The 23384-nt window shown below is 44.7% G+C and overlaps 1 protein-coding gene and 1 long non-coding RNA gene across 4 annotated transcripts; one reads left to right on the top strand and one right to left on the bottom strand.

Annotated features, from left to right (window-relative positions):
• srsf4 (serine and arginine rich splicing factor 4) lies at positions 1-4599 on the top strand. Of its 2 annotated transcripts, XM_047378090.1 has the most exons (6): positions 1-176; positions 1003-1145; positions 2619-2728; positions 2843-3051; positions 3131-3208; positions 3747-4599. In XM_047378090.1, exons 1-6 carry the CDS (start codon positions 70-72, stop codon positions 4234-4236), a joined length of 1137 nt encoding a protein of 378 aa, XP_047234046.1. In that variant the 5' UTR covers positions 1-69; the 3' UTR covers positions 4237-4599. The 2 variants fall into 2 exon arrangements, with proteins under 2 accessions (XP_047234046.1, XP_047234047.1); XM_047378091.1 differs by lacking the exons at positions 1-176; positions 1003-1145 and adding an exon at positions 2101-2220.
• Positions 4600-5202: 603 nt separating this feature from the next.
• Positions 5203-8372, bottom strand: LOC124875636. 2 transcript variants are annotated; one of them, XR_007040084.1, is made up of 3 exons: positions 8130-8372; positions 7142-7241; positions 5203-7066 (listed from the first exon to the last, which is right to left on the bottom strand). It is a non-coding gene; the product is annotated as an uncharacterized LOC124875636 (long non-coding RNA). The 2 variants fall into 2 exon arrangements; XR_007040083.1 differs by having other exon boundaries at positions 8271-8370.
• Positions 8373-23384: the final 15012 nt, after the last annotated feature.

Here is a 23384-nt window from a genome sequence, read left to right as displayed (position 1 = left end):
GCGCCCTCCTGTAGTCTTTTTGCTCTCTTTCTTTCGGCAGTTCACAGGTTAGCTTACAGGTTCTGCAAGATGTCCCGGGTTTACATCGGACGACTGAGCTACAGGGCCAGGGAGAAGGACGTGGAGCGGTTTTTCAAGGGTTATGGGAAGATTCTGGAAGTGGACCTGAAAAACGGGTAAAGTACCGAGCGAACAGAGAAGCAGCTAGTCGGGCCTTGTTGGCGTGGACGGGCCTGCGTTGCTAATGCTAGTTAGCATGTTCAAAATGTGTTCAACAACAAAATCTGCGCCTGAGTGATTCACAGTGCTGTTTATTTCACATTCATGCATTTTGTGACCCATTGTTGATAATAAACTTTGATGTTTGAAGACGGCCTGCGGCTCTGGTTATTGTTGGAGCTTCGTGGCCCATCGGAACGTCGGTTAGCCTAACGTTAGACGTGGCATGGGGGGCCGCAGGGCCACTGAGGGATGAAAGAACTGCCTGAATTACTAAACTCCGCTGAAGTTCTATTATTAAATCATTTCTGTTATATTTGGATAAACTACAAAGCAGAAAAGGAATATATATTGTAAAATGTGTTCTTAATAAAAGTAAAGGAATTCGGTGAAGTGAAAAGGTAATAAAAAGTATGTTCATTGAAATTATGTTTTATAGTCCTTATATATGACAAGTAGGGCAGAAAGTAAATGATCATTTATGATCGCAGTTGGGAGATCCAGACCCATGGAAGAAGGTGTGGAGGGAATAAAATGAGCAAAATTGTTTTTTGTAACTCTATGTACGTTTGTCCAACTGTAGTATGTAGTAGTTTGTACAGTAGTATAAAAACAAACAATAAAAAGAAACGGTTTGACTTTTAAGTCATCCAAATAAATTAACAGATCTATCATCTGTTAACTTATAAAGCTCAGCCTTTATTTCAATATGAAATATTTGGTCAGTCAGTGTAAACATGTGTTAAATCGCTTTCCCCTAACTGTCTCTCTTTACTGCTGCAGGTATGGCTTTGTTGAGTTTGATGACCCTCGTGATGCAGATGATGCTGTGTATGACCTGAACGGCAAAGAGCTGTGTGGTGAGAGGGTCATTGTGGAGCACACCAAGGGACCCCGGCGTGATGGGGGCTACAGTGGTGGACGGAGTGAGTCTTGTAACTAGAATTTGTTCTTTTCACATGAATGAGGTCATTGATCTAAACTAAAGGGGCAAAAATATAAAGCTTGTTCTTGGTGGCTGATGTGCATGGAATTAATTTATATATTTTCATTTATTTGATTATTTGGGATCGCCTTAGAGCTGAGGGGAAACTGAGGACTCTAGCCACAGATCTAAAACACCTAACAAGTTTAGAATTGTAAATACAAGCAGCACATTTTTTAAATTGGTCCACTAACAGGTCTGTTTGTCAAAACACAACTGTTAATGTTAAGACAAATTGCAGCAAGATGACATGAACAAGGAGTTTGGGCTTATTTTGGAGCCTAGAGTTTAATTTTCAAGACTGAGTGAGGTGGAGTAATGGTTGGATACAGCTGCTGCCCTGCCAGTCAGAGCAGAAATGACCCCAAAACCGGCATTGGAAGCACTTTCAAAAAATAAGTGATCTAGGATTAGGAACAGTAGAACGGTAGTTTTTTGTTTCTTAGCCCGACAGATGTGCCTCCACAGCTGGATTTCTTCTCTTTTTTTTTTTAGATATTGGGTCCCTGCTCGTGCCTTTTTCAGGTTACTTTTATGCTAGGAGTTTTTTTTTTATTAATTTCTGTACATCAGAACCACCAATTACTTAAAGATATCCATATCAAACTTTGATGGTAAGATAATTTGATTACATGTGATTATGGGATGGGTAAATGGCTTAGTGACATTAAGGAATATGATAATGCTAATTTAAGTATTGTTTAATATTTGCTAAATATCATGTCATTTATTGCTGTCTTATTCAGTTTTATTCATATAAAATGACTGTCAATATAAAGGTAAAGATTTAACAAAGAACCTCAATGTTTTAATTGAAAGAGTCCTTTGCTGACTGCCTGCCCCTATTGCTGGCCATGGTGTCCCCCCTTTCCAAGAGTGTGGTTTGACCATTCTGGGCCCCTGGGCAGACCAAAAAAGGGAGCCATTGTGAATGAAGACCGCTTTTCCCATTAGGCCCAGGCCAGGTGGTGAGGATGCCATGGGGTTAGGAGCAGATGTGGGTTCAGCTCTCATAGGTGCCTAAAAAAAACAACATGTATTCTAACAGTCAATGTTGTTAGATAGGCTAGCTTAGTCACATGCTTTAGTTCAGCGTCCTCCAGCAGTTATGATTTAAGTTTTATTGTTCTGATTAAAACAGGCCAATTGAACTTGTACCAAAGTTTAACCTCTGCTGTTCTTGTGTTGGATAAACTTTTTAAATACACATTATAGAGGAGAGTTAGGGACTTTTAAGATTTAATTCTTTTTGTTTTAAGTCTTTTTCTCCTTTTGCTTTTTCCCTCTGTTTCTTTTTTCCCAACTGATTATTGATATTTTACTGTAGCCTGTAGCCTGGAGTGTAGAATGATTGCTTCATAGCTGTTCCTTTCTTCTCCTCACTTTTCTCTCTGTTTGCTTGTTGCCTTGAAAGGTGGATATGGGCGCTGGGGAGGAAGAGACAGGTACGGTCCACCTGTCCGGACAGATTACCGACTCATTGTTGAGAATCTTTCCAGCCGCTGCAGCTGGCAGGACTTAAAGGTCTAAAAGCATTCACTTTCACCAAATATATCCACAAACCATTCACAGTAACACAGAGTTCTCATCACTCATTGATGCCGTGACCTCATATTGGGTCTTTTCATTTCTGTTCAGGATTACATGAGGCAGGCAGGGGAGGTGACCTATGCAGACACCCACAAGGGCCGCAAGAATGAGGGTGTGATCGAGTTCAGGCAGTACTCTGACATGAAGAGGGCTCTGGAGAAGCTCGATGGGACAGAGGTGAACGGTAGAAAGATCCGGCTCATCGAAGACCGTCCTGGTGCCAGGCGCCGCCGCTCATATTCCCGCAGCCGCTCCAGGTTAGATGCTCTTCTCTAAATTACATTGAAAGTGAGGATCCGATCTGTATTCACTGAAACGCGTCTGCTGTTTCTGCAGGTCTCGCTCTAGAAGTCGCAGGTCTCACAAGAGCCGCAGCCGCAGTGAGAGCAGCAGCCGCAGCCGATCCCACTCCAGGTGAGCCAACAGGCCTTATCCCTGATTTGTTTAGGTAGTTTTCCAGGTACAGTTCCAATCAGAACTTTCTATCCGATGATCATGTGAATGAATGTCAGATTCATTTATATTTTTGTTATATATTTATTTTAATCTCATCTTAATCCAGGTGGAATGATTATATAACATAGATTTGTACAACCAACTTTAGTTTTTATAAATAATTGGAGATCTGAGTTTCAGAAAGCTGATGTACTTTTTCTTTTCTCGTAGCCTTTAGCCATGGTTTATGATTTGTCAATATTAAAATTATATTTCGGTTTGACCCACTCTGCCCATTGTGGTCCTTAATATTATTGTAGTTACTCTTGAGTTGTATTAACCTTTCCCTGCACTATTTCTACGAAAACATTTTCACCTTTTCTCGTCCCACGGCCAATTGGTGAACAGCAGTCTGTTCACGTCACATGTGGTCCCTAGTCAGCCCCGGTTGCAGCAAACAGACTGATGGGAGAAATCTTGTGCATAAAACATATTGTTTTTCTTCCTGTCCCTTCAGAGCTGCTTCTCGCTCCCGCAGCCGATCCCGCAGCAAGAAAGAGAAAAGCAAGAACAAAAAGGACGAGGAAGAGCGCAGCAACGGAGCTCAGAAGGATGACGACCACAGCCGGAGCCGCAGCCCCAAGAGCAAAAAGAGCAAGAAGGAAGGGAAGTCAGCCAAGAAGGAGGAGTCCAGGTCCAGGTCCAGGTCTGGTTCCCGGTCCCGCTCCAGATCTCGTTCCAGATCAGGTGCTAAAGATCGCCCCAGAAAATCTGGCTCGCAGGATCGGGAGCAGCCAAAGAGCGACAACGAGGCAGGCGATCCCGAGAGGGGATCCCGCTCTCGTTCCCGCTCTCCCGATGAGCCCAGAGCCAGATCAAAATCCAAGTCCAAATCCCGATCTCCCTCTCCAGCCAAAGCTGGTTCCCGTTCCCGATCTGCATCTCGTTCGGAGTCCCGGTCCAAATCCCGATCCCAGTCCCGTTCCCGCTCTCGTTCCCGCTCCTAGTTCAGATCCTGGACTGTGCATCACGATCCCAGACCTCTGTGTCCCCCTGTCCTGTATTTACATTCCCTCGACCCTCCGTCACTATCCCACATCCGGTTTTTTTAAAAGTATCTGTAGAACAGCAGGCACTCATGACAGAAGTCTTTTCAGCACATGCTCCCCCTTCATTTAACATTAAATTTTCCAATAGATGTTTGTAAAATGCCAGGATGGTTCTGAGTTTTATAAGTTCTGATGATGGTCTGTGTGTCTTAGTTTTTTTTTTATCAGATGTAGAAGCAAAATGCCGGCTGGGAATTTGATTCCGGGCCTCTGTGGAATCCTTGTTCAATTTTTGTTTCAGATTAAAGTGTTTGTTCTGAACGAGCCTGTTCTGATTGGTTTGTTCCAGCTCTATCAGTCACACTCAGCAGGATCTGGATCTATAAAGGGATTTCTCACAACAAAACCACGTGGGAAAAAAAGTGAATTTATGTTTGATTCCAGTTTTGATAACAAAAACAAACTGACTAGTTTATGGATGTAAATCAGAGCTGCAGTTTCTTACTCGGTGATCCGTCAGAACCAGAGGTTTACACAGCCTCGGTCCATGAGTGCTTGGTTACATAATGGGATCTCGTCGTTTAAAACTGAAGCTACTGACAGAACAGCCTAGATGTTCTTTGCTGCAGAATTTAAGTGTTCTCCAAATGTAGTAAACCTGCTACAGAGAAGCCTTTTGGCGTTTTGTGGTCATGCCTCAGTGTTCCTAATAAAACACCTTTTATCCTTGTGAAAATGCAGCTTTAGGATTTCTGGAAGGACTTTGACTCCTTGCCTCTTTTATCTTTCAATAACCATCCATTACACACAGGCACATTTATTTCACTTATCAGAAAATCCAAATCGTTACAGGGGAATTTGATAACACCCTTGTCCAATGAGGTGAAGTTTCCCGCATTCAAATTAAGAGTAAATGGAGCTTTGTCTCGGTCTTAAATTGATCTGCCTAAAAATGTAAGTATCTGCTAAAACAGTTTTACTGTGACTTTTAACAAAACATGAAACTTAGTTTAATTTCACAGAGGTCCTGGACCCTGTGTTCTACAGGCTCCTGGGTCAACATAAGCAGGGGTTCTTTAAGGGATCACAGAACTCATGAACCCTGAATATTGTTACCCCCAACAGGGAAACTGGAGTTTTCTGTTCCAGAACAGTTCATGTTAAGTTGAATCCACCCTGACTAAGTTAACCTTGCTTGTGGGTGAGGTAGGGAAAATAAGTGCCAATCTGAAAAGTTCAACATTTTTTACCTAACCTTTGAGCAAATGATGACACCACTGACATTCTCTGCTTCAGTTAAACACCTCACAATCCTGCGCTGGACTGAATATAATATTTGTCATTGTATACTGTGTAATCTATTAAACAAGAAGCTGATTTTGACAATCACATACTGATATTTATACATGCAAGGGGAGAAAAACAAATGGGGAAATATTTGTTTTCGTTCCTGCACTGATTGTTTTATGACTAGATGTTTTTAATCAGCAGCATAATTAATGCAGATCATATTTCTGATTGTTCTTTCATCCTGGATCTCTGCAGGGAGGACAGGATGGTCACCAGTCTGTGCAGCACAGTGCTGTTCTCCTGCTTTTGCTGTGGTGACCCAGAACTTACACAGGGACTGGTCATCTGAACCTGTGCTCCTGTCCTGAAGTGGGTCCCAAAAAGTCTGCTGTGATCCAGCTCAGATGCTGTGATCAGACCCAGCTCAGGGTCAGGAGGCCGAGATCAGACCCGGCTTATGGTCACGATGCCGAGATTGGGTCAGGAGGCCGAGATCAGACCCAGCTTGTGGTCGGGATATCGAGATCTGACTTAGCTCAGGGTCACGATGCCGAGATCAGGTCAGGAGGCCTTAAGTGGGTGTCGGCCACTCTCACTGCTGGATCTGTGGGCTGATAGGCAGCTTGCAACGGTTCTGCTCAGTAATGTCCTGGTTGTGATATGATAATCCTGCAGATCTCTGGTGTCAGGATCTATCCAGTATGATTGGTTTGTTTAAACAGTCACTGTCCAATTAGTCTGAGTTATGAAGGTGGGATCTGAGTCGGAACGACTTTCAAACACTAAGATTTACACATTTCTCTGGTTTTAATCTGTAAATTTATTTTCATCATTACTTCAGTTTTTAAGAGATCCAGATTCTTCTCTGAACATAATGTTGAATGTTGTTGGGCAGCTTAATAATTTCACTGGAGGTGACAAAATAAAATTTACTGCATTAAAGGTTAATTCAACATTACTGAAGCTTTTATCCTGTGGTCGGAGCAGAAAAAGACCCCAAAACAGTTCTGGGAACTACAGCAATTCTCACTCCTTGTTGTGTGAAACTCTTCTCTTGGTAAGCGGAGACCAGATGTGCGCGCTTCAGTTTTTGTGCACAGAAATTCTGTAGAACATACAGGAACAGAAATTTGAGCCAACAGGACTTTTGGACGTCTGTTTTGTTGGAGTTCTGAACCAAGCCATACTCGAGCTCCATTCTCCCGGGAATTTTTCACCGCCATCCTGCTGCTCCCATCATTCTGATCAGAACATGAAGCCTCGGTCACCATCCTTCTCCCCAAACGAAGACCGTATCACACCGCTTCTGATACGGAAACAGCGGGCCAGCAGCCGCAGTGCCTCTAGGGCTTCCTGTTAGCGAGCCATCTCAGGCCCCTGGGAGAGGAAACTGGGGGCCACGCGGCGGATGTCGCAGGCGCTGGCAGCCAGAGATCAAGAGCATGGCTCGACTGCAGGATCAACGTTGTAGGAACAAAGGAGATGACTGGATCCGAAGCTGCAGAGAAGAGTCGGTTATAACAAACCTGGACAATGTTCAAAGTAATGAGTACAAGACAGGAACAGTCACCACCAGGAGGGGGCGCCTCGCTCCTCAGGAAATACTGAGTGTCCAGCTAGTGGCTGAAAGTCTGAGGGAATGGCGGGGTCAGCTTACTGCGACTGGAGAGGAGCTGCAGGGAAAAATTATATATCAACACTTCTAGTGAAATCTAACATTTTCAAAAAAAAAAAAAAAAGTAATATGGAGTTATTGAAAACACTGATGATGACTTAGGAATTTATATGTCAACTGGTTTATGATTCTATTGCACTAGCTGAGATGTTTCCTATTTCTTATGATCCCCTCTGAGAAATTTCTACTCCTTGGCTGAAGTCGACCTGCGGTTAGGTAACCTGAATGTACATAATTTTAAAACCATCCCTGCTGACAGTGCATGCCAGAGCATAAAACAGGTCCAAGGAGATCCCTGTTGAGCTTAGAGATATGAATGCTGCACACCCCTTAGAGAATCTCCTGCAGTGAAGATTTCCAGCAGTACAGTAGCCTTTAGTGGTAGTAGCATCATTGCTGTGTAGGGGGTTGGGGAAGAAAGCTTTCCAGAGTTCCCATCATGGACAGATTTAGGGAAGTGGATTTTAAATATAAAGTGGAAAAACAAATATGTTCCCATAGTTTCTTTTTCAGTTTTTAATAATTTTTATTCAAACCTTGAAAATCCTTACATTAAGCCCTAGACTTTCCTAGAGTGTTTGGGAACAATGAGCTTAGGTCCTGTACATATTCCAACATGGAAAGACATCACAGGACAGGTTCGGGAACAACTCCAGAAGTCTTATATAGACCCAATAAACATCTCCAAACAGTCCGGTTCTCCTCCACCGTCACTATGGTAACACCTGTCCATCACTCCAGGCTTGGATTGCTGCCACTCTGCTTTACCAGAGACCAGAGTCTGAATACTGCTGTTATTGTGATATATTAGATGTTTTTCTTATCAAACGTTTAAGCCTATACATAATAAAACTGAACAGTGAAGATGGTCAGATTCTGAAGTCACCATATAGCTGTTTCTCTGCTCCGTTTCCAGCCTGCATCATAAAACGTGATAAATTAAAAACTTTTTGAGAATAAATCCAGATGAGTTTCTGGCCTTCGAAGCCTTTGAGCTTGGTCCACTGTCCGTAAGATCAACCCTCACCTGCTAGCAGAGTGAGGGTTTTCACATCAGCACATCAGAGCAGGCACTCAGGACGTCGGGCAGAGAAGCCACAATTGGACGGAGTCACCGTAAGTTGCCAACACCTGCCACATGGGGCCGCTGTTGTCTCAGCCTGAACAGTACTGTAAGGGCATTCAGGGCCAAAGCCAAGACAAAACAAGTTTATTTCAAAAGCACATTACAGCAAGAAGCCAATTCAAAGAGTTTTACATGTTGAAAAAAAAGTACATTACAGTGACAGAAATACATAAAAGCACATTTCAGTGACATGTCAGTTTGTGTGTCCTCATTGCAGAGCTATGGAGACACATTTTTTTACATGTTGAAAAAGTACATTGCAGTGACAGAAATACATAAAAAAGTACATTTCAGTGACATGATATAGGAAAGTGAAGAAAAGTTGGACTGCAGACTGAAATTAATGAATGCACTCGATGCTTTTAGGCACATAATTTGTTTTTACATAAAATCAAACATTTCTCCCCAGGGAAGAGGTGACTATTAAGAACTGTTTTGACCCATTATGCATCTCGATAATGGAGGAATATTCCTTTTAAAACTGGTCCACATCCTTTTAAAACTGGTCCACATCTAGTCAGAGAGTTTCTGATGCTCTAGGAGAGCCCAGCAGAGTCTTACAATGAACTGCTTCTGACTATGGACAGCAAGGTAGTTTATGCTGTCTGTGTCAAGGTGAAAAATCCTAATTGACCTTTAACCCCAGTAGAAAATGTTTACCAGTATATTTTAATTAATAGTTTAAATAGAACAATTAAAACAACTCTAAAATGGTTTTTTTAATCTTGATTTAAAAGAACTCAGTGATTCAGCATCTCTGTAGTTTTCTGTAGGTTTGTTCCAGATTAGTGGATCATAAGACCTGAATGTGTGAATTGAACTTCTCCATGTTTGGTTCAGGTTCTGGGTATACAGAGTAGACTTGAACCAGAAGACCTGAGTGGTCTAGAAGGATTATACAGCAGCAATAAATCTTCTATGTATTTTGATGCTATGCTATTCAGTGACTTATAAACTAACATAAGTATTTTAAAGTCTATTCTCTGAGGTACAGGGAGCCAGTGGAAGGACTTTAAAGCTGGGGTGATGTGCTCTACTTTCTATGTTCTAGTGAGGACACGGGTAGTAGCGTTCTGGATCAGCTGCAGCTGTCTGATGGACTTTTTAGGCAGAGCTATGAAGACACAGCCAGGATGGAGCTGGAATGCTACCAGAGCGAGGGCTGCACAACGACAAAACAGACTCTGTTTAATAAAGATAAAGTATTATGGATGCATGCAGAGGGACGCACTGACTAAAGATAAGTTTCTGGGAGTTTAAACCAGTTGGAGAGAGACTGGATCTTAACCAGCAATAACAGACAACAGTGTGCACAGTTTTTGGTTGGTGAAGGTAAGAATGAAATGACCTGATCTGATTGACCAGAATATATAAATGAAGGTTGGACTGAAACAGACAATTGCATCATTTCTCTTGGCATGTTTTGGAAATCATTCAATCGTTTATTACCTCCACCAAAGAGGTCATGTTTTCAGCCCACGTTTGCAGATGCGATGGTCTGCCACAGCTTCTCTTTCCCAGCCGGAGGAAAGTTGCTTTCCTTCACTTTCTGCCTTGAACCATTCCTCGGCGATGGTTCTTTCTTGGTTTAAGTCTTTAAGATCCCTGATTATGATAAAATTGAACGGAACTTTTACCCACACTACCCCTTTCCAGGTCCAGTACAGCATCTCTTCTATGGTCCCATTGGTAAGCTGGTCTGTCAGGCATACTATTTTTTTTAGGCCCTTGTGGGTCATGAACACATCTGCCCCTGTGTCCTCCAACTAGGGTTCTCTGTCCACCTTTGTGTAGATCTCATCCCCATCCCAGTAGGCATTCTCAAGGGTAACCCATGGCCATGGCCATGCAACCATTATCTTATTGACCCCCCTGTCTCAGCTTGGTGGGACTCAAGGAGGGCCTGCTTTTCTCCTGGGTTCAATTTATCGTATTCTTCTTTGGGCAAAACGGTATTTTTCTTCTGTGTGGCAGGAGTGACTGTCTGTCCGGTAGATCTTCTCTGTGGCTTTGAGGTCTGCAGGACAGCTGCCTGAACTGAGGAGCTGTCTGAGCCTTTACTCTCGCTTTAGTTGGTGGTTTCATGCTGTCAAAATAAGGTGAGATCTTTCCATGTAATCCATGCAACATTTAGTAACTGCTCACAGTTAACTCCATAAAAATTACAATAAATATCCTTATGTGTAATCCATGCAATAATTATTAAAATACACAGCTGAAGCAGTAGAGAGTGAAACAAGCATGTTATCATAGTCTGGAGCTGAGAGACTGGAAAGGCCTGCGTGGAGCCACATATTATCTGTCTTATCTTTTGAAGAAATATAAACAAGTGTATCCAAAGAAATTATGTATAATGATTTTCCATTCTTTCACATGTATTACATTAAATTAGTAATCTTTGATTATCAAGTTAAAAGATGTATGATTGAAATATGGTTAAGATCTGAGAATTAGAGTAAAAGACATTAAGGTTTGACATTCTCAATCAGCTATATATGAAAGAGATATAACGTTAATCATTTGTGAAGCATGAATAAAAAGAATGAAGTGATGGTTTTGCAACTGTGTTTTAAAGTAAATGCTGAAAGCAGAGAATGGAATGTGTAATACTGTGTAAAGTTTAAGACTGAGCAGATTAGGGAGAGAACTGAAGGATGACTAGGAGTGACGAGAGCCAGCTGCATGCTGACATCGAGTCCTTTGAAGGCCAGTGAAAAGAAGGGAGGATGAGTCTACAGCCAGCTGTGTGGCTATTATCTCCAAGGCCGAAAAACAAGAACCAGAAAAGTCACGATGACCATGACTAAGTATTGAGCAATAACTAAGAAGCTGAGCAGAGTATGTTGTGCAATAACTGAGAAGCCTAACAAGGGGCTGACTGGTGAAAGCTTCGGCACTATAAAAGCAATGCTGAAGGAGGGAACTGGGGTTTTGTTTCCTCGCAGAAGACCAGCGAACAAGATCAGACGGAGAAAAGAAGCTTAGATGGAAAAGGAACAGAGACACAGCCCAACTGATCGACTGCATTAAAAAGAGGATCAACCCGTGTGCCCTGGAAGGACTGTGCTTCAAGATTAAGAATCTGATTTCATCTAAAGGCTTTTTATCCAGACAACAGAAGTGAACTTGATCGGTGAACAGCTGATTGCTCTAAGTTTCAGGCTTCTGGAAGTCCTGAATCAACCTCATTTATGTCTCCGGGTTTCCTTCAACTCTTCAGCCTCCGGAAACTACTGTCTTCGGAGACATATAACAACAAAGATCCTGTTTAACCATTGAAGCCTGGAGCATCAGTGCCTGCCACTTAAAGGAAGAAAACTGAAGATTAGGTCGTATTCCCTTCAAGAAACCACTCGTTGTTACCAGAAGAAACATCTCCATCAGGTGCATAGATGAGCCTCCGTCTTCAAAGTCTCTCCAAACTCACTAGTTTCAGCATCAGGGAAAGACAGGTTGAGTTGATTGATTCATTTCTATTATTGAAGTTATTATGTGTTGCCGAATTTAAGCTGTTACTGACCCCTGCAAAAGCGTTACTAATTAAAGAAAGCATATAACATTTTAGTTAAATCGTGGACATTCAATTATTTGAGTCACCGTATTTTTGGTTTTTCATTGGTGGTAAAAAGTCTTGTTGCCTGGTTCTAAGATATTTTAGGAGGTTTTTATAGGTTGCCTTAGCCAAGTTTCTTAAAACAGCGCCCTTGGGGCTCGTGCCGAGCTACTAAAATTAACCTAGCCCATATACCAAGAACCAGTTGTAAAATTAGGGAATGAGCAGCCGTGAACAAAAGTGACTGTTGAAGTGTGAATGACTGCGATAGGCTACTCAGTCGTCCAGACCTCCAGTTGAAGAAGGGTGAGACTTTTGTATGAAGGCTGTCAGAGGCTAGGCAAGTCATTTCCCGACACCAGCTTAAACAGAACTTTCAGCAAACCTGTTTAGTAAGATCTTTCAGGTTTAGGGAAGTCCGGACCCGTTGGATGGAGAGCTGGTTTGAGCAATCCCTTTTGGCATAGGAAAGTAGGAAGGGAGGGGTTAGCTCATCAGACAACGAAAATGCCTTGTTCCGCTTCTTTCTTCCTTTTCTTCTCATAATATTGTTGTCCTGTGGTGGCATGTTTGGTCAGGGAGTCATTACAACACTCAGAATGAGGCAGTTCAACAGAGCCACCCTGGGAATTTCACCCAGGGAATATTAACCCTTTCTTAAGGCAAACAGGTTTGTAATACTTAACACTGGAGATGTGATTCCAAGTTTTAAAACCACAAATTTTATTAAACCAAAAATAAAAACACTTTAATAGAAAAATACATTCACACTAAAAGGAAGGAATAAGAGGATACCCAATCATGAGGTGAGGTTATTGGTTAGAGAAAAGACAGTATGAGTGGAATGCATTCACCAACCACAGAAAACAAATAAACCAAAACCTTAAGGCACCCAGACACTTGGTGAAACAACCCAAATCTAGGAGGCACAGCATACAGAAGAGGAGAGCACCGCCACCGACCCTCAGCAACTGAAAAAGAAATAGAACATTTAATAGGGTTACAACACCAACAACCAAATATATCAAAAGAAAATTTGCATTATGGGCAGGTTGCAATACAGCAACTCAATATATACCAAATAACTGCTCAATTTAAAGCAAGGATTAAATGTCAGCCCAAACAAACATCTAAATTACATACTAAACATCTCAAATAAGGAAATTAAATGGCCTGCAAACTACAAAATCAAGAAAAAGAAAAAAAGAAATCTCTCACATCTCTAATCTCTGGTGTGTCTCCTCATCTTCACGTTCACTGTCTGTGTTGGCAGTGAGATTAATTGGTCCAGTTTGCCTGTTTCTAACCCCGCCGGTAACACTACCCTGTTCGACTAATTCATCATCTCCTCAAGAGCAACCGCGTGTCTTTTCTCGATACTCAGCCAGCCATTTCAGCTTTTGCTCATTGTTGCATATCATGAGGCCATTTTGACATTTGGGTCCACCCACCTAGAAATTTAGTCCACCACCGGAGCCACTGTTTTATTTCTAATTTCTTTTTGACTTTAATGCGGTGATTCACTGCTACCAATCTCTGCCTTTGGGTTACTGGGCTACAGAAAAATACATTGTGTTTTTCAATGAATCCCTCTATGGTTTCCTGCAGGGTGTGGAGTTGGATTTCTTTCATGTTACTTTCCCGGAGAAGTACCTGCACTGCCAGTTTCCAAGATGAATTACAGGGGTTGGACAATGAAACTGAAACACCTGGTTTTAGACCACAATAATTTATTAGTATGGTGTAGGGCCTCCTTTTGCGGCCAATACGGTGTCAATTCGTCTTGGGAATGACATCTACAAGTCCTGCACAGTGGTCAGAGGAATTTTAAGCCATTCTTCTTGCAGGATAGTGGCCAGGTCACTACGTGATACTGGTGGAGGAAAACGTTTCCTGACTCGCTCCTCCAAAACACCCCAAAGTGGTTCAATAATATTTAGATCTGGTGACTGTGCAGGCCATGGGAGATGTTCAACTTCACTTTCATGTTCATCAAACCAATCTTTCACCAGTCTTGCTGTGTGTATTGGTGCATTGTCATCCTGATACACGGCACCGCCTTCAGGATACAATGTTTGAACCATTAGATGCACATGGTCCTCAAGACTGGTTCGGTAGTCCTTGGCAGTGATGCGCCTATCTAGCACAAGTATTGGGCCAAGGGAATGCCATGATATGGCAGCCCAAACCATCACTGATCCACCCCCATGCTTCACACTGGGCATGCAACAGTCTGAGTGGTACGCTTCTTTGGGGCTTCTCCACACCGTAACTCTCCCGGATGTGGGGAAAACAGTAAAGGTGGACTCATCAGAGAACAATACATGTTTCACATTGTCCACAGCCCAAGATTTGCGCTCCTTGCACCATTGAAACCGACAATTGGCATTGGCATGAGTGACCAAAGGTTTGGCTATAGCAACCCGGCCATGTATATTGACCCTGTGGAGCTCCTGACGGACAGTTCTGGTGGAAACAGGAGAGTTGAGGTGCACATTTAATTCTGCTGTGATTTGGGCAGCCATGGTTTTATGTTTTTTGGATACAATCCGGGCTAGCACCCGAACATCCCTTTCAGACAGCTTCCTCTTGCGTCCACAGTTAATCCTGTTGGATGTGGTTTGTCCTTCTTGGTGGTATGCTGACATTACCCTGGATACCGTGGCTCTTGATACATCACAAAGATTTGCTGTCTTGGTCACAGATGCGCCAGCAAGACGTGCACCAACAATTTGTCCTCTTTTGAACTCTGGTATGTCACCCATAATGTTGTGTGCATTTCAATATTTTGAGCAAAACTGTGCTCTTACCCTGCTAATTGAACCTTCACACTCTGCTCTTACTGGTGCAATGTGCAATCAATGAAGACTGGCTACCAGGCTGGTCCCACACTAAAATGACAGGTGTTTCAGTTTCATTGTCCAACCCCTGTACCTTCCCCATACAAAAATACTTGTATAGCATTGTCTTGTGTCTTTAGCTGAGATTGTGTCAGCCCGTGCTGAGCCTCAGCCAAGCACGGGGATTCACTTCACTGAGCTCCTTTGCTTTTGGGTCGTCTTCTGGTTCCATCTTATTTGTCGTCTCGAGTTGTCTATCTTTCAAAGCCTCGTGTTGAACTTGGAGTCCAGGATGAAAAGCAGACTGGTTGACTACTAGCTGGGTCTGGTCAGTTACCCTCAATAAAGCTCTTCCCCTCTCCTAAGCTCTGGGCAGTTACTGCAAGGCTGGTGACTGATGGCTCTATCAGCCACAGTCGGCCCTACTCTCTTTCAGACCACCTAACTTTTAGGTGCTCAGGCAAGAATGCCCTTCTGCTGCATAACTCTCTTCTCAAGCCCCTTATTCTATGTTGAAGTCCCATGTTGTGCGCCACTTACCGTTGTCCATCAGCTAACCCCTCCCCCTCACTTCTGCTTGAGTTATGCTGATGCCAGCTCTCCATCTAATGGGTCACAGCCTCCCTAAGTCTGTCAAGATCAACCTGATATGGATCTATGGGAAGCCTATTTAAGCTGGTGTTGAACAAGATCCGTTTAGCCTCTATCAGCCTTCATCCAGGTGTCTCATCCCTCGTCAGCCAGACTGAGTAGCCCAGCAGCCGAATGTCACACCGGCCATGGCCATTAATGGCTGCTCTTTCTCTGGTAAACAATTTTGGCGTCTGGCAACCATTAAAAAACCTCCATAAATTATTTGATCTATACACCAAGGCCTTTTACCACCTAACCAAAGAAGAGATAATAACCTTGTGTGAATTTATGATCAAATGTCCACAACTTCTCTATTAAATGTTGAATGCTCTTTAATTTGCAAACTTTTGCATGGATGAGCAACATCATAAATTTAACAGCACAGGATAAAATAGTTAACATATAAATTCGTCACTCATCCTAAAACTATATATCCCTAAATAAGTAGGATACTAAGTAATATACAAAGAGAGCTTCATACTCTATTAATGATGGTTCTTTGTGCAGACGACATGTCAAAATATTGGGCGAAGGGATTTTCCTACCCTACTGCTCATTAGTCACAAGGTCTTCACTCAACAATTCCCTTTTTAGCGGTCCCACAGTGCAGAGTTGTCTTCTTTTCTATGTCCACTTCCTATATTCTCTGCATGTCTACTCTTATCCTTGTATTATTACTTTTGCTGTTCTTTAAAAGTAACTAACAACAATCTGCTGTATTATTGTAATTACTAGTTATTCCATTTCATATATAGTTTAATAGAGACACATAACATTAAGAAAATGATACATCTATCAATGACAGCATCATTTCATATTTCTCTTATCAGTAATCCTTTCTTTGTTATTTATCAATTACAGTTCATTCCACCCTACTGTTGAGTAGAACATCTCAGTCCAAAGAGCCAAATTCTGCAAAAAACCTGCAAAGCGGAGAGGAACCAGGACTGTGGACCATCTGGAGAAGAATGGTTAAAGATCTCCACTCTGTGTGATCCAACCGTGGAAAATGTTAGAGGAGCCTCGGTGCTGTCCTGTTGGCAGAAGAGGGTTAGGCAGAGTATTGCCAGCATGAGGGGCAATAATGGCAGCTGTGATTTTAATAAAAATAATTATTTCTTAACAGGAGATTGTGTCCCTCCTGAATAAACTTTAAGTGCAGGAGGTCTAGATACTATAAACAATAAAAATATAGAAAAACCCACCCTAAGTGTGGTTCTGACTGCCTCAGAACATTTACATTTGATCCCAGTCTTAGAAAAGCTGCATCATTTAAGTTGAAATGTAAATCCAACAGAACCTATGCAGCACCATGGAGATTCTATAAAAACTGTATTTAAAAACAATAAACAATCACGTTTCCGGTTATATTTATGGATAACAACACAACAAGAACAGAGCAGGTAGAATGGACCAAGTGTCATCAGGTCGCTTTCATAATTAGCTGTGATAAAATAATTAATTGTTATTAAAAAGCAGTTATTTATATTTACTTTTAACTAACCCCTCCTTGAACCGTCACCTTAACGTGGTGGAGGGGTTTGAGTGCTCAAATGATCCTAGAGGCTATGTTGTCTGGGGCCTAAATGCCCCTGGTAGGGTCTCCCATGGCAAACAGGCTCTAGGTGATGGGTCAGACAAAGAATGGTTCAAGAACCCCTCATGAAGAACAAAATATCGAGGCACGTGACGTCGCCCGGTACGGCGGAGCTGGGGACCCACCCTGGAGCCAGGCCTGGGGTCGGGACTCGTCGGAGAGCGCCTGGTTGCTCCTCGCGGGACCCGGACGGGCCAAGCCCGAATGAGAGACGCGAGGCCAACCCCCAGTGGGCCCACCACCTGCAGGGGGAACCGTGAGGGACCGGTGCAAAGAGGATTGGGTGGCGGACGAAGGTGGAGACCTCAGCGGCCCGATCCCGATCCAATGCTTAGGCTGGCTCTAGGTACGTGGAATGTCACCTCGCTGGGGGGAAGGAGCCTGAGCTTGTGCGGGAGGTCGAGAGATATCGACTAGAAATAGTCGGGCTCGCCTCCACGCACAGCGTGGGCTCTGGAACCCATCTCCTTGAGAGGGGTTGGACTCTCTTCTACTCTGGAGTGGCCCACGGGGAGAGGCGGCGGGCTGGTGTGGGTTTGCTTGTTGCCCCCCAGCTCAGCCGTCTCATGTTGGGGTTTACCCCAGTGGATGAGAGGGTTGTATCCCTGCGCCTTCGGGTTGAGGAGAGGTCTCTGACTATCATTTCGGCCTACGGGCCGAGTGGTAGTGCAGAGTACCCTGCCTTCTTGGCGTCCCTGTCGGGGGTGCTGGATAGTGCCCCTCCCGGGGACTCCATTATTCTGCTGGGGGACTTCAACGCCCACGTGGGGAACGACAGTGACACCTGGAGAGGCGTGATCGGGAGGAATGGCCTCCCCGATCTGAATCCGAGTGGTGTTTTGTTATTGGACTTCTGTGCTAGTCACGGATTGTCCATAACGAACACCATGTTCAAACATAAGGGTGTCCATCAGTGCACTTGGCACCAGGACACCCTAGGCAGGAGGTCGATGATCGACTTTGTTGTCGTATCATCAGACCTTCGGCCGCATGTTTTGGACACTCGGGTGAAGAGAGGGGCTGAGCTGTCCACTGATCATCACCTGGTGGTGAGTTGGATCCGCTGGAGGAGGAGAAAGCCAGACAGACTTGGCAGGTCCAAGCGCATAGTGAGGGTCTGCTGGGAACGCCTGGCGGAGCCCTCGGCCAGGGATGTATTCAACTCCCACCTCCGGGAGAGCTTCGACCAGATCCCGGGGGATGTTGGAGACATAGAGTGCGAGTGGACCATGTTCTCTGCATCTATTGTCGATGCTGCTGCCCATAGCTGCGGCCGTAAGGTCTGCAGTGCCTGTCGTGGCGGCAATCCCAGAACCTGGTGGTGGACATCGGCAGTAAGGGATGCTGTTAAGCTGAAGAAGGAGTCCTATCGGCTGTGGTTGGCTTGTGGGACTCCTGAGGCGGCTGACGGGTACCGTGAGGCCAAGCGTGCTGCGGCCTGGGCTGTGGCAGAGGCAAAAACTCGGGCCTGGGAAGAGTTCGGTGAGGCCATGGAGAAGGACTACCAGTTGGCCTTGAAGCGATTCTGGCAAACCGTCCGGCGCCTCAGGAGGGGGAAGCAGTGCTTTGCCAACACTGTTTATAGTGGGGGCAGGAGACTGCTGACCTCGACTGAGGACATTATCGGGCGGTGGAAGGAGTACTTCGAGGATCTCCTCAATCCTGCCATCACGCATTCCGCGGTGGAAACAGAGGCTGGGCACTCGGGGTTGGACTCTTTCATCACCCAGGCTGAAGTCACCGAGGTGGTTAAAAAGCTCCGCGGTGGCAAGGCTTCGGGGGTGGATGAGATCCGCCCTGAGTACCTCAAGTGTCTGGATGTTGTAGGGCTGTCATGGTTGACACGCCTCTTCAACATTGCGTGGCGGTCGGGGACAGTGCCTCTGGACTGGCAGACTGGGGTGGTGGACCGGAGGGTGTGTTCCAACTACAGGGGGATCACACTCCTCAGCCTCCCTGGTAAGGCCTACGCCAGGGTATTGGAGAGGAGAGTCCGACCGATAGTCGAACCTCGGCTTCAGGAGGAACAGTGTGGTTTTCGTCCCAGCCGTGGAACACTGGACCAGCTCTATACCCTCTACAGGGTGCTTGAGGGTTCATGGGAGTTTGCCCAACCAGTTCACATGTGTTTTGTGGACCTGGAGAAGGCATTCGACTGTGTCCCTCGTGATGCCCTGTGGGGGGTGCTCCAGGAGTATGGAATCGGGGGCCCTTTATTAGGGGCCATCCGGTCCCTGTACGAGCGGAGCAGGAGTTTGGTCCGCATTGCACTAAGTCGGACCTGTTCCCAGTGCATGTTGGACTCCGGCAGGGCTGCCCTTTGTCGCCGGTCCTGTTCACAACTTTTATGGACAGGATTTCTAGATGCAGCCAAGGGCCGGAGGGGGTCTGGTTTGGGGACCAGTGGATTTCGTCTCTTCTTTTTGCGGATGACGTGGTCCTGCTGGCCCCCTCTAGCCAAGACCTACAGCATGCGCTGTGGCGGTTCGCAGCCGAGTGTGAAGCAGCTGGGATGAGGATCAGCTCCTCCAAGTCCGAGGCCATGGTACTCGACCGGAAAAGGGTGGCTTGTCCTCTTCAGGTTGGAGGGGAGTTCCTGCCTCAAGTGGAAGAGTTTAAGTATCTCGGGGTCTTGTTCACGAGTGAGGGAAGAATGGAGCGGGAGATCGACAGACGGATTGGTGCGGCTGCCACAGTAATGGGGGCGCTGTGCCGGTCCATTGTGGTGAAGAGAGAGCTGAGCCGAAAAGCAAAGCTCTCAATTTACTGGTCGGTCTACGTTCCTACCCTCACCTATGGCCATGAACTTTGGGTCATGACCGAAAGAACGAGATCACGGATACAAGCGGCTGAAATGAGCTTCCTCCGTAGGGTGGCCGGGCACTCCCTTAGAGATAGGGTGAGGAGCTCGGCCATCCGGGAGGAGCTCGGAGTAGAGCCGCTGCTCCTCCACATCGAGAGGAGCCAGTTGAGGTGGCTCGGGCATCTATACCAGATGCCTCCTGGACGCCTTCCTCGGGAGGTGTTCCAGGCACGTCCCACCGGGAGGAGGCCCAGGGGACGGCCCAGGACACGCTGGAGGGACTATGTCTCTCGGCTGGCCTGGGAACGCCTTGGGCTCCCCCTGGAGGAGCTGGAGGAGGTGTCTGGAGAGAGGGACGTCTGGGCGTCTCTGCTGAGTCTGCTGCCCCCGCGACCCGGTCCTGGATAAGCGGAAGACGACGAACGAACGAATTTTTAACTAAATGTCACGATCTGCCATTGTGGACTTTGTTTTGGTTTTATGTTTGTTTACTTTTCAGTTAGCTGTTTCTATTCCTTTGGGTTTAGTAGTTATGTTTGTTTATTCCTTCAGTTACCTTGATGTTAGTTTTGTTCTCTCTCCTGTTTTTAGTAGTTCTTTCTCCCCTCACCCATAGTTCCCATGGTCGCTTTCTCATTTATTGCTTCCTATGGTTATTATTATTACAGTTCTCTTTGTTTATTTTTCTTTTTTGGTTTTTCTAGTTTAGTTTCTCGGTTAGTGTTTCTGTACTTGTTTACTGTTAGGTTTATTTATTCTTGCTGCATTCTTCTTCTAGTTTATTAGTTCTTAGACTCCTTCATTGTTACTCGGTTGGTTATTCCCTGAGTCTAGCTTTTCCCCATGTCCTCTGGTTTTGTTCTTCCTAGAGGTTATTTCTATTTTTCCTTTCTAGCTTCTAGGTTTATTACCCTCAGGTTTGTTTTCATTTGTAGGTTATGTCTAGTTTAGTTTCTCCCATGCCTCAGTCTCACATTAGTTACTATAACAACCTATTTCCTCAGTTCCCTTCACCTGGCCTGCGCACCTGTTACCACTTCCATCTGATTACCTGCCTTCCTCCCTCATTGGTCCACACTCCAACTCCCTCTGTTTATTAACTGGTTTGTTTGCTACACTCCTCGCTGGTTCCTTATGTTTCTCACCTGTTGTCTTCCTTATGTCTCCTGGCTCCTTGTTGATGTTTGACAATTTCTGTAAGTCCTTCGATTATAATTATTAAAGAAGAGTGAAGATTAAATCGCACCATGTGGCTCCCAAGTGCTTGCTTGCATTTTGGTCCAAACCAATCTCGAACCATGGCAGTAGGAACCAGCCAAAACATGGACCAAGCAAGCAGAGCCTCCGAGCTATGCTCTTGGGTGCAGCAGCAAGAAAGGGAGTTAAGGGCTATGTACGGTGAAGAGATTGAGATTCTGCCCTCTCCCTTGTTGCTTATGAAAATGGAGGAATTGGCACGACCTACTCCAGAACAAAAGCGGACCAAAATTGCTCCTCTTAGCCAGTTCCAGTCTCCTCCACCTCACGCCAATGGCGCCGCCATCGCAAGTCATTCACAAATGCAGCCGCCTCAGCCAAGCCACCCATATCCACAGCAGCATCAGCCAAGCCATCCACATCCGCAGCAGCAGCAGCATCAGCATCAGCCGAGCCATCCACATCCGCAGCAACCACAGCCACCGCCGAGTTTCCTGCGCCCATAACGCCTTATTCCTTGGCGTTCATGATGCGGGTGTTAAGGAAAGGCAAAGTCCTCACGGATTTAGCTATCCACCTCCTGATAACTTGGGGTTCGCCAGAACAAACATTAGAAGTCCTGGACCAATTAAGGGACTGGAAGGCGCAGGGGGTACGCTATTCACCAAGCTCCCTAACAGTTGAGATGGTTGAAGCTGAGCGACATAGAATTTTTCAAACCCTCAACGAGTCTGCGTCAGCTCTCCCATCCACGACTGAATCTTCTGCCACCTCCGTCTCAGCCTCCGCAGAAGGTGGGCTCGACACTTCTGCATCAGCCTCCGCAGAAGGTGGGCTTGACGCTTCTGCATCAGCCTCCGCAGAAGGTTGGCTCGACGCTTCCGCATTTGCCACCACAGAAACCCAGTTCGACCCTTCCGCATCAGCCTACGTGGAAGGTTGGCTCGATGCTTCTACGTCAGTCACCACAGAAGCTCATTTAGAATCCTCGGTCACTGCCTCCATGAGAAACCCTCCTTACAGTTCTACGGTGGCCGTGGGGTGCAAAACACTTTTACAAGTACCGAAACAAATTTACATTTCAGAAAACAAATTTACATTTCAGAAAACAAATTTACATTTCAGAAAACACTTTTACATTTCAGAAAACAAATTTACATTTCAGAAAACACTTTTACATTTCAGAAAATCAACCGGAAAGGGAATGTACCAACGCCGAGGCTGTCAGCCTCAGGGCTGCATCCTTCGAAGGCCATATTTGTAGGCCGATTACGTTACAGCGCGGCGACGAAGGCTGTCCCAATTCATGAATCATTCCGAGCAAATTCTGCCGACAAATGTGTCCTTATTTTGCCCGATTTGAAGGATGCGTTGTGAATATCCTTCGCGGCCCATCATTTCCCATCATTCATTGCGGGTCGAAGCGGATTGGTCAAGCAGGGGAAGCCATGGCGGACCATAGCAACAAAAGCTGTGAGTAAATTGTGGAAAATTACACTTTCTGTGACACAAATTAAGTTCTACAATGTTTTTAGTGCGGGAATATAATTATGTAGACGTGAAATATCTGCTTGATTTATCTAGACATCGCTTAATTTCAAATGTGCTCCGAAGTGTTCGGAGTTTTCCGTTCCCGGCGTAGTAACCGGCTTGTCTCGCCAGCCCTACCGGCGGTGAGGTGAGCTAGCCCGGTAGAGATCTGACCGGACTCCCGGCACTAAGCTCCCGCTGGCAGTCATCACAGTGAACGTTTAACACAAGTGATTTCTAACAGTTTATGTTATTATTTTAATTGTTACTGAAAATCGATGTAATATTTCAGGTGATATTAAGGTTAACCAGAATAAAGGGTCAGTTTTATGTAATCCAACTGTATCGCTGGAGAGTGTGATTGAGAATAAATAAGCTTTTCAATATGAATTTTTAATGAAGAAATGTGCTATATGTTTTAAATTTGTTTCGCATCTTGTTAAATTGTTTTCTGAAATTTAAATTTGTTTTCTGAAATGTAAAAGTGTTTTCTGAAATGTAAATTTGTTTTCTGAAATGTAAATTTGTTTTCTGAAATTTAAATTTGTTTCGCATCTTGTTAAATTGTTTTCTGAAATGTAAATTTGTTTTCTGAAATGTAAATTTGTTTTCTGAAATGTAAATTTGTTTTCTGAAATGTAAAAGTGTTTTCTGAAATGTAAATTTGTTTTCTGAAATGTAAATTTGTTTTCTGAAATGTAAATTTGTTTCGGTACTTGGAAAAGTGTTTTGCACCCCACGGCCACCGTACAGTTCCCTTTGGTTTCGCTACAAAGCTCCAGGACACAGATGCAAATCTACATGGGTCCGCTGCAGATCATCTAGGCTAGAGTTTCTTGGCTCATCCATAGCTTTTCCAGGG

Source organism: Girardinichthys multiradiatus, chromosome 10 (genome assembly GCF_021462225.1).
Source record: "Girardinichthys multiradiatus isolate DD_20200921_A chromosome 10, DD_fGirMul_XY1, whole genome shotgun sequence".
Taxonomy (NCBI): Eukaryota; Metazoa; Chordata; class Actinopteri; order Cyprinodontiformes; family Goodeidae; genus Girardinichthys; species Girardinichthys multiradiatus.
Note: the sequence above shows the minus strand (reverse complement) of the source record. Positions and strands in the feature narration are given on the sequence as shown.

Bases quoted from the DNA above. Each gene is read 5' to 3' on its own strand.
- srsf4 (XM_047378090.1), top strand. From the start codon at position 70: ATGTCCCGGGTTTACATCGGACGACTGAGCTACAGGGCCAGGGAGAAG. The intron at 1,146-2,618 runs GTGAGTCTTGTA...TTGCCTTGAAAG, and splicing joins GGGCTACAGTGGTGGACGGA to GTGGATATGGGCGCTGGGGA. The intron at 3,052-3,130 runs GTTAGATGCTCT...CTGTTTCTGCAG, and splicing joins TATTCCCGCAGCCGCTCCAG to GTCTCGCTCTAGAAGTCGCA.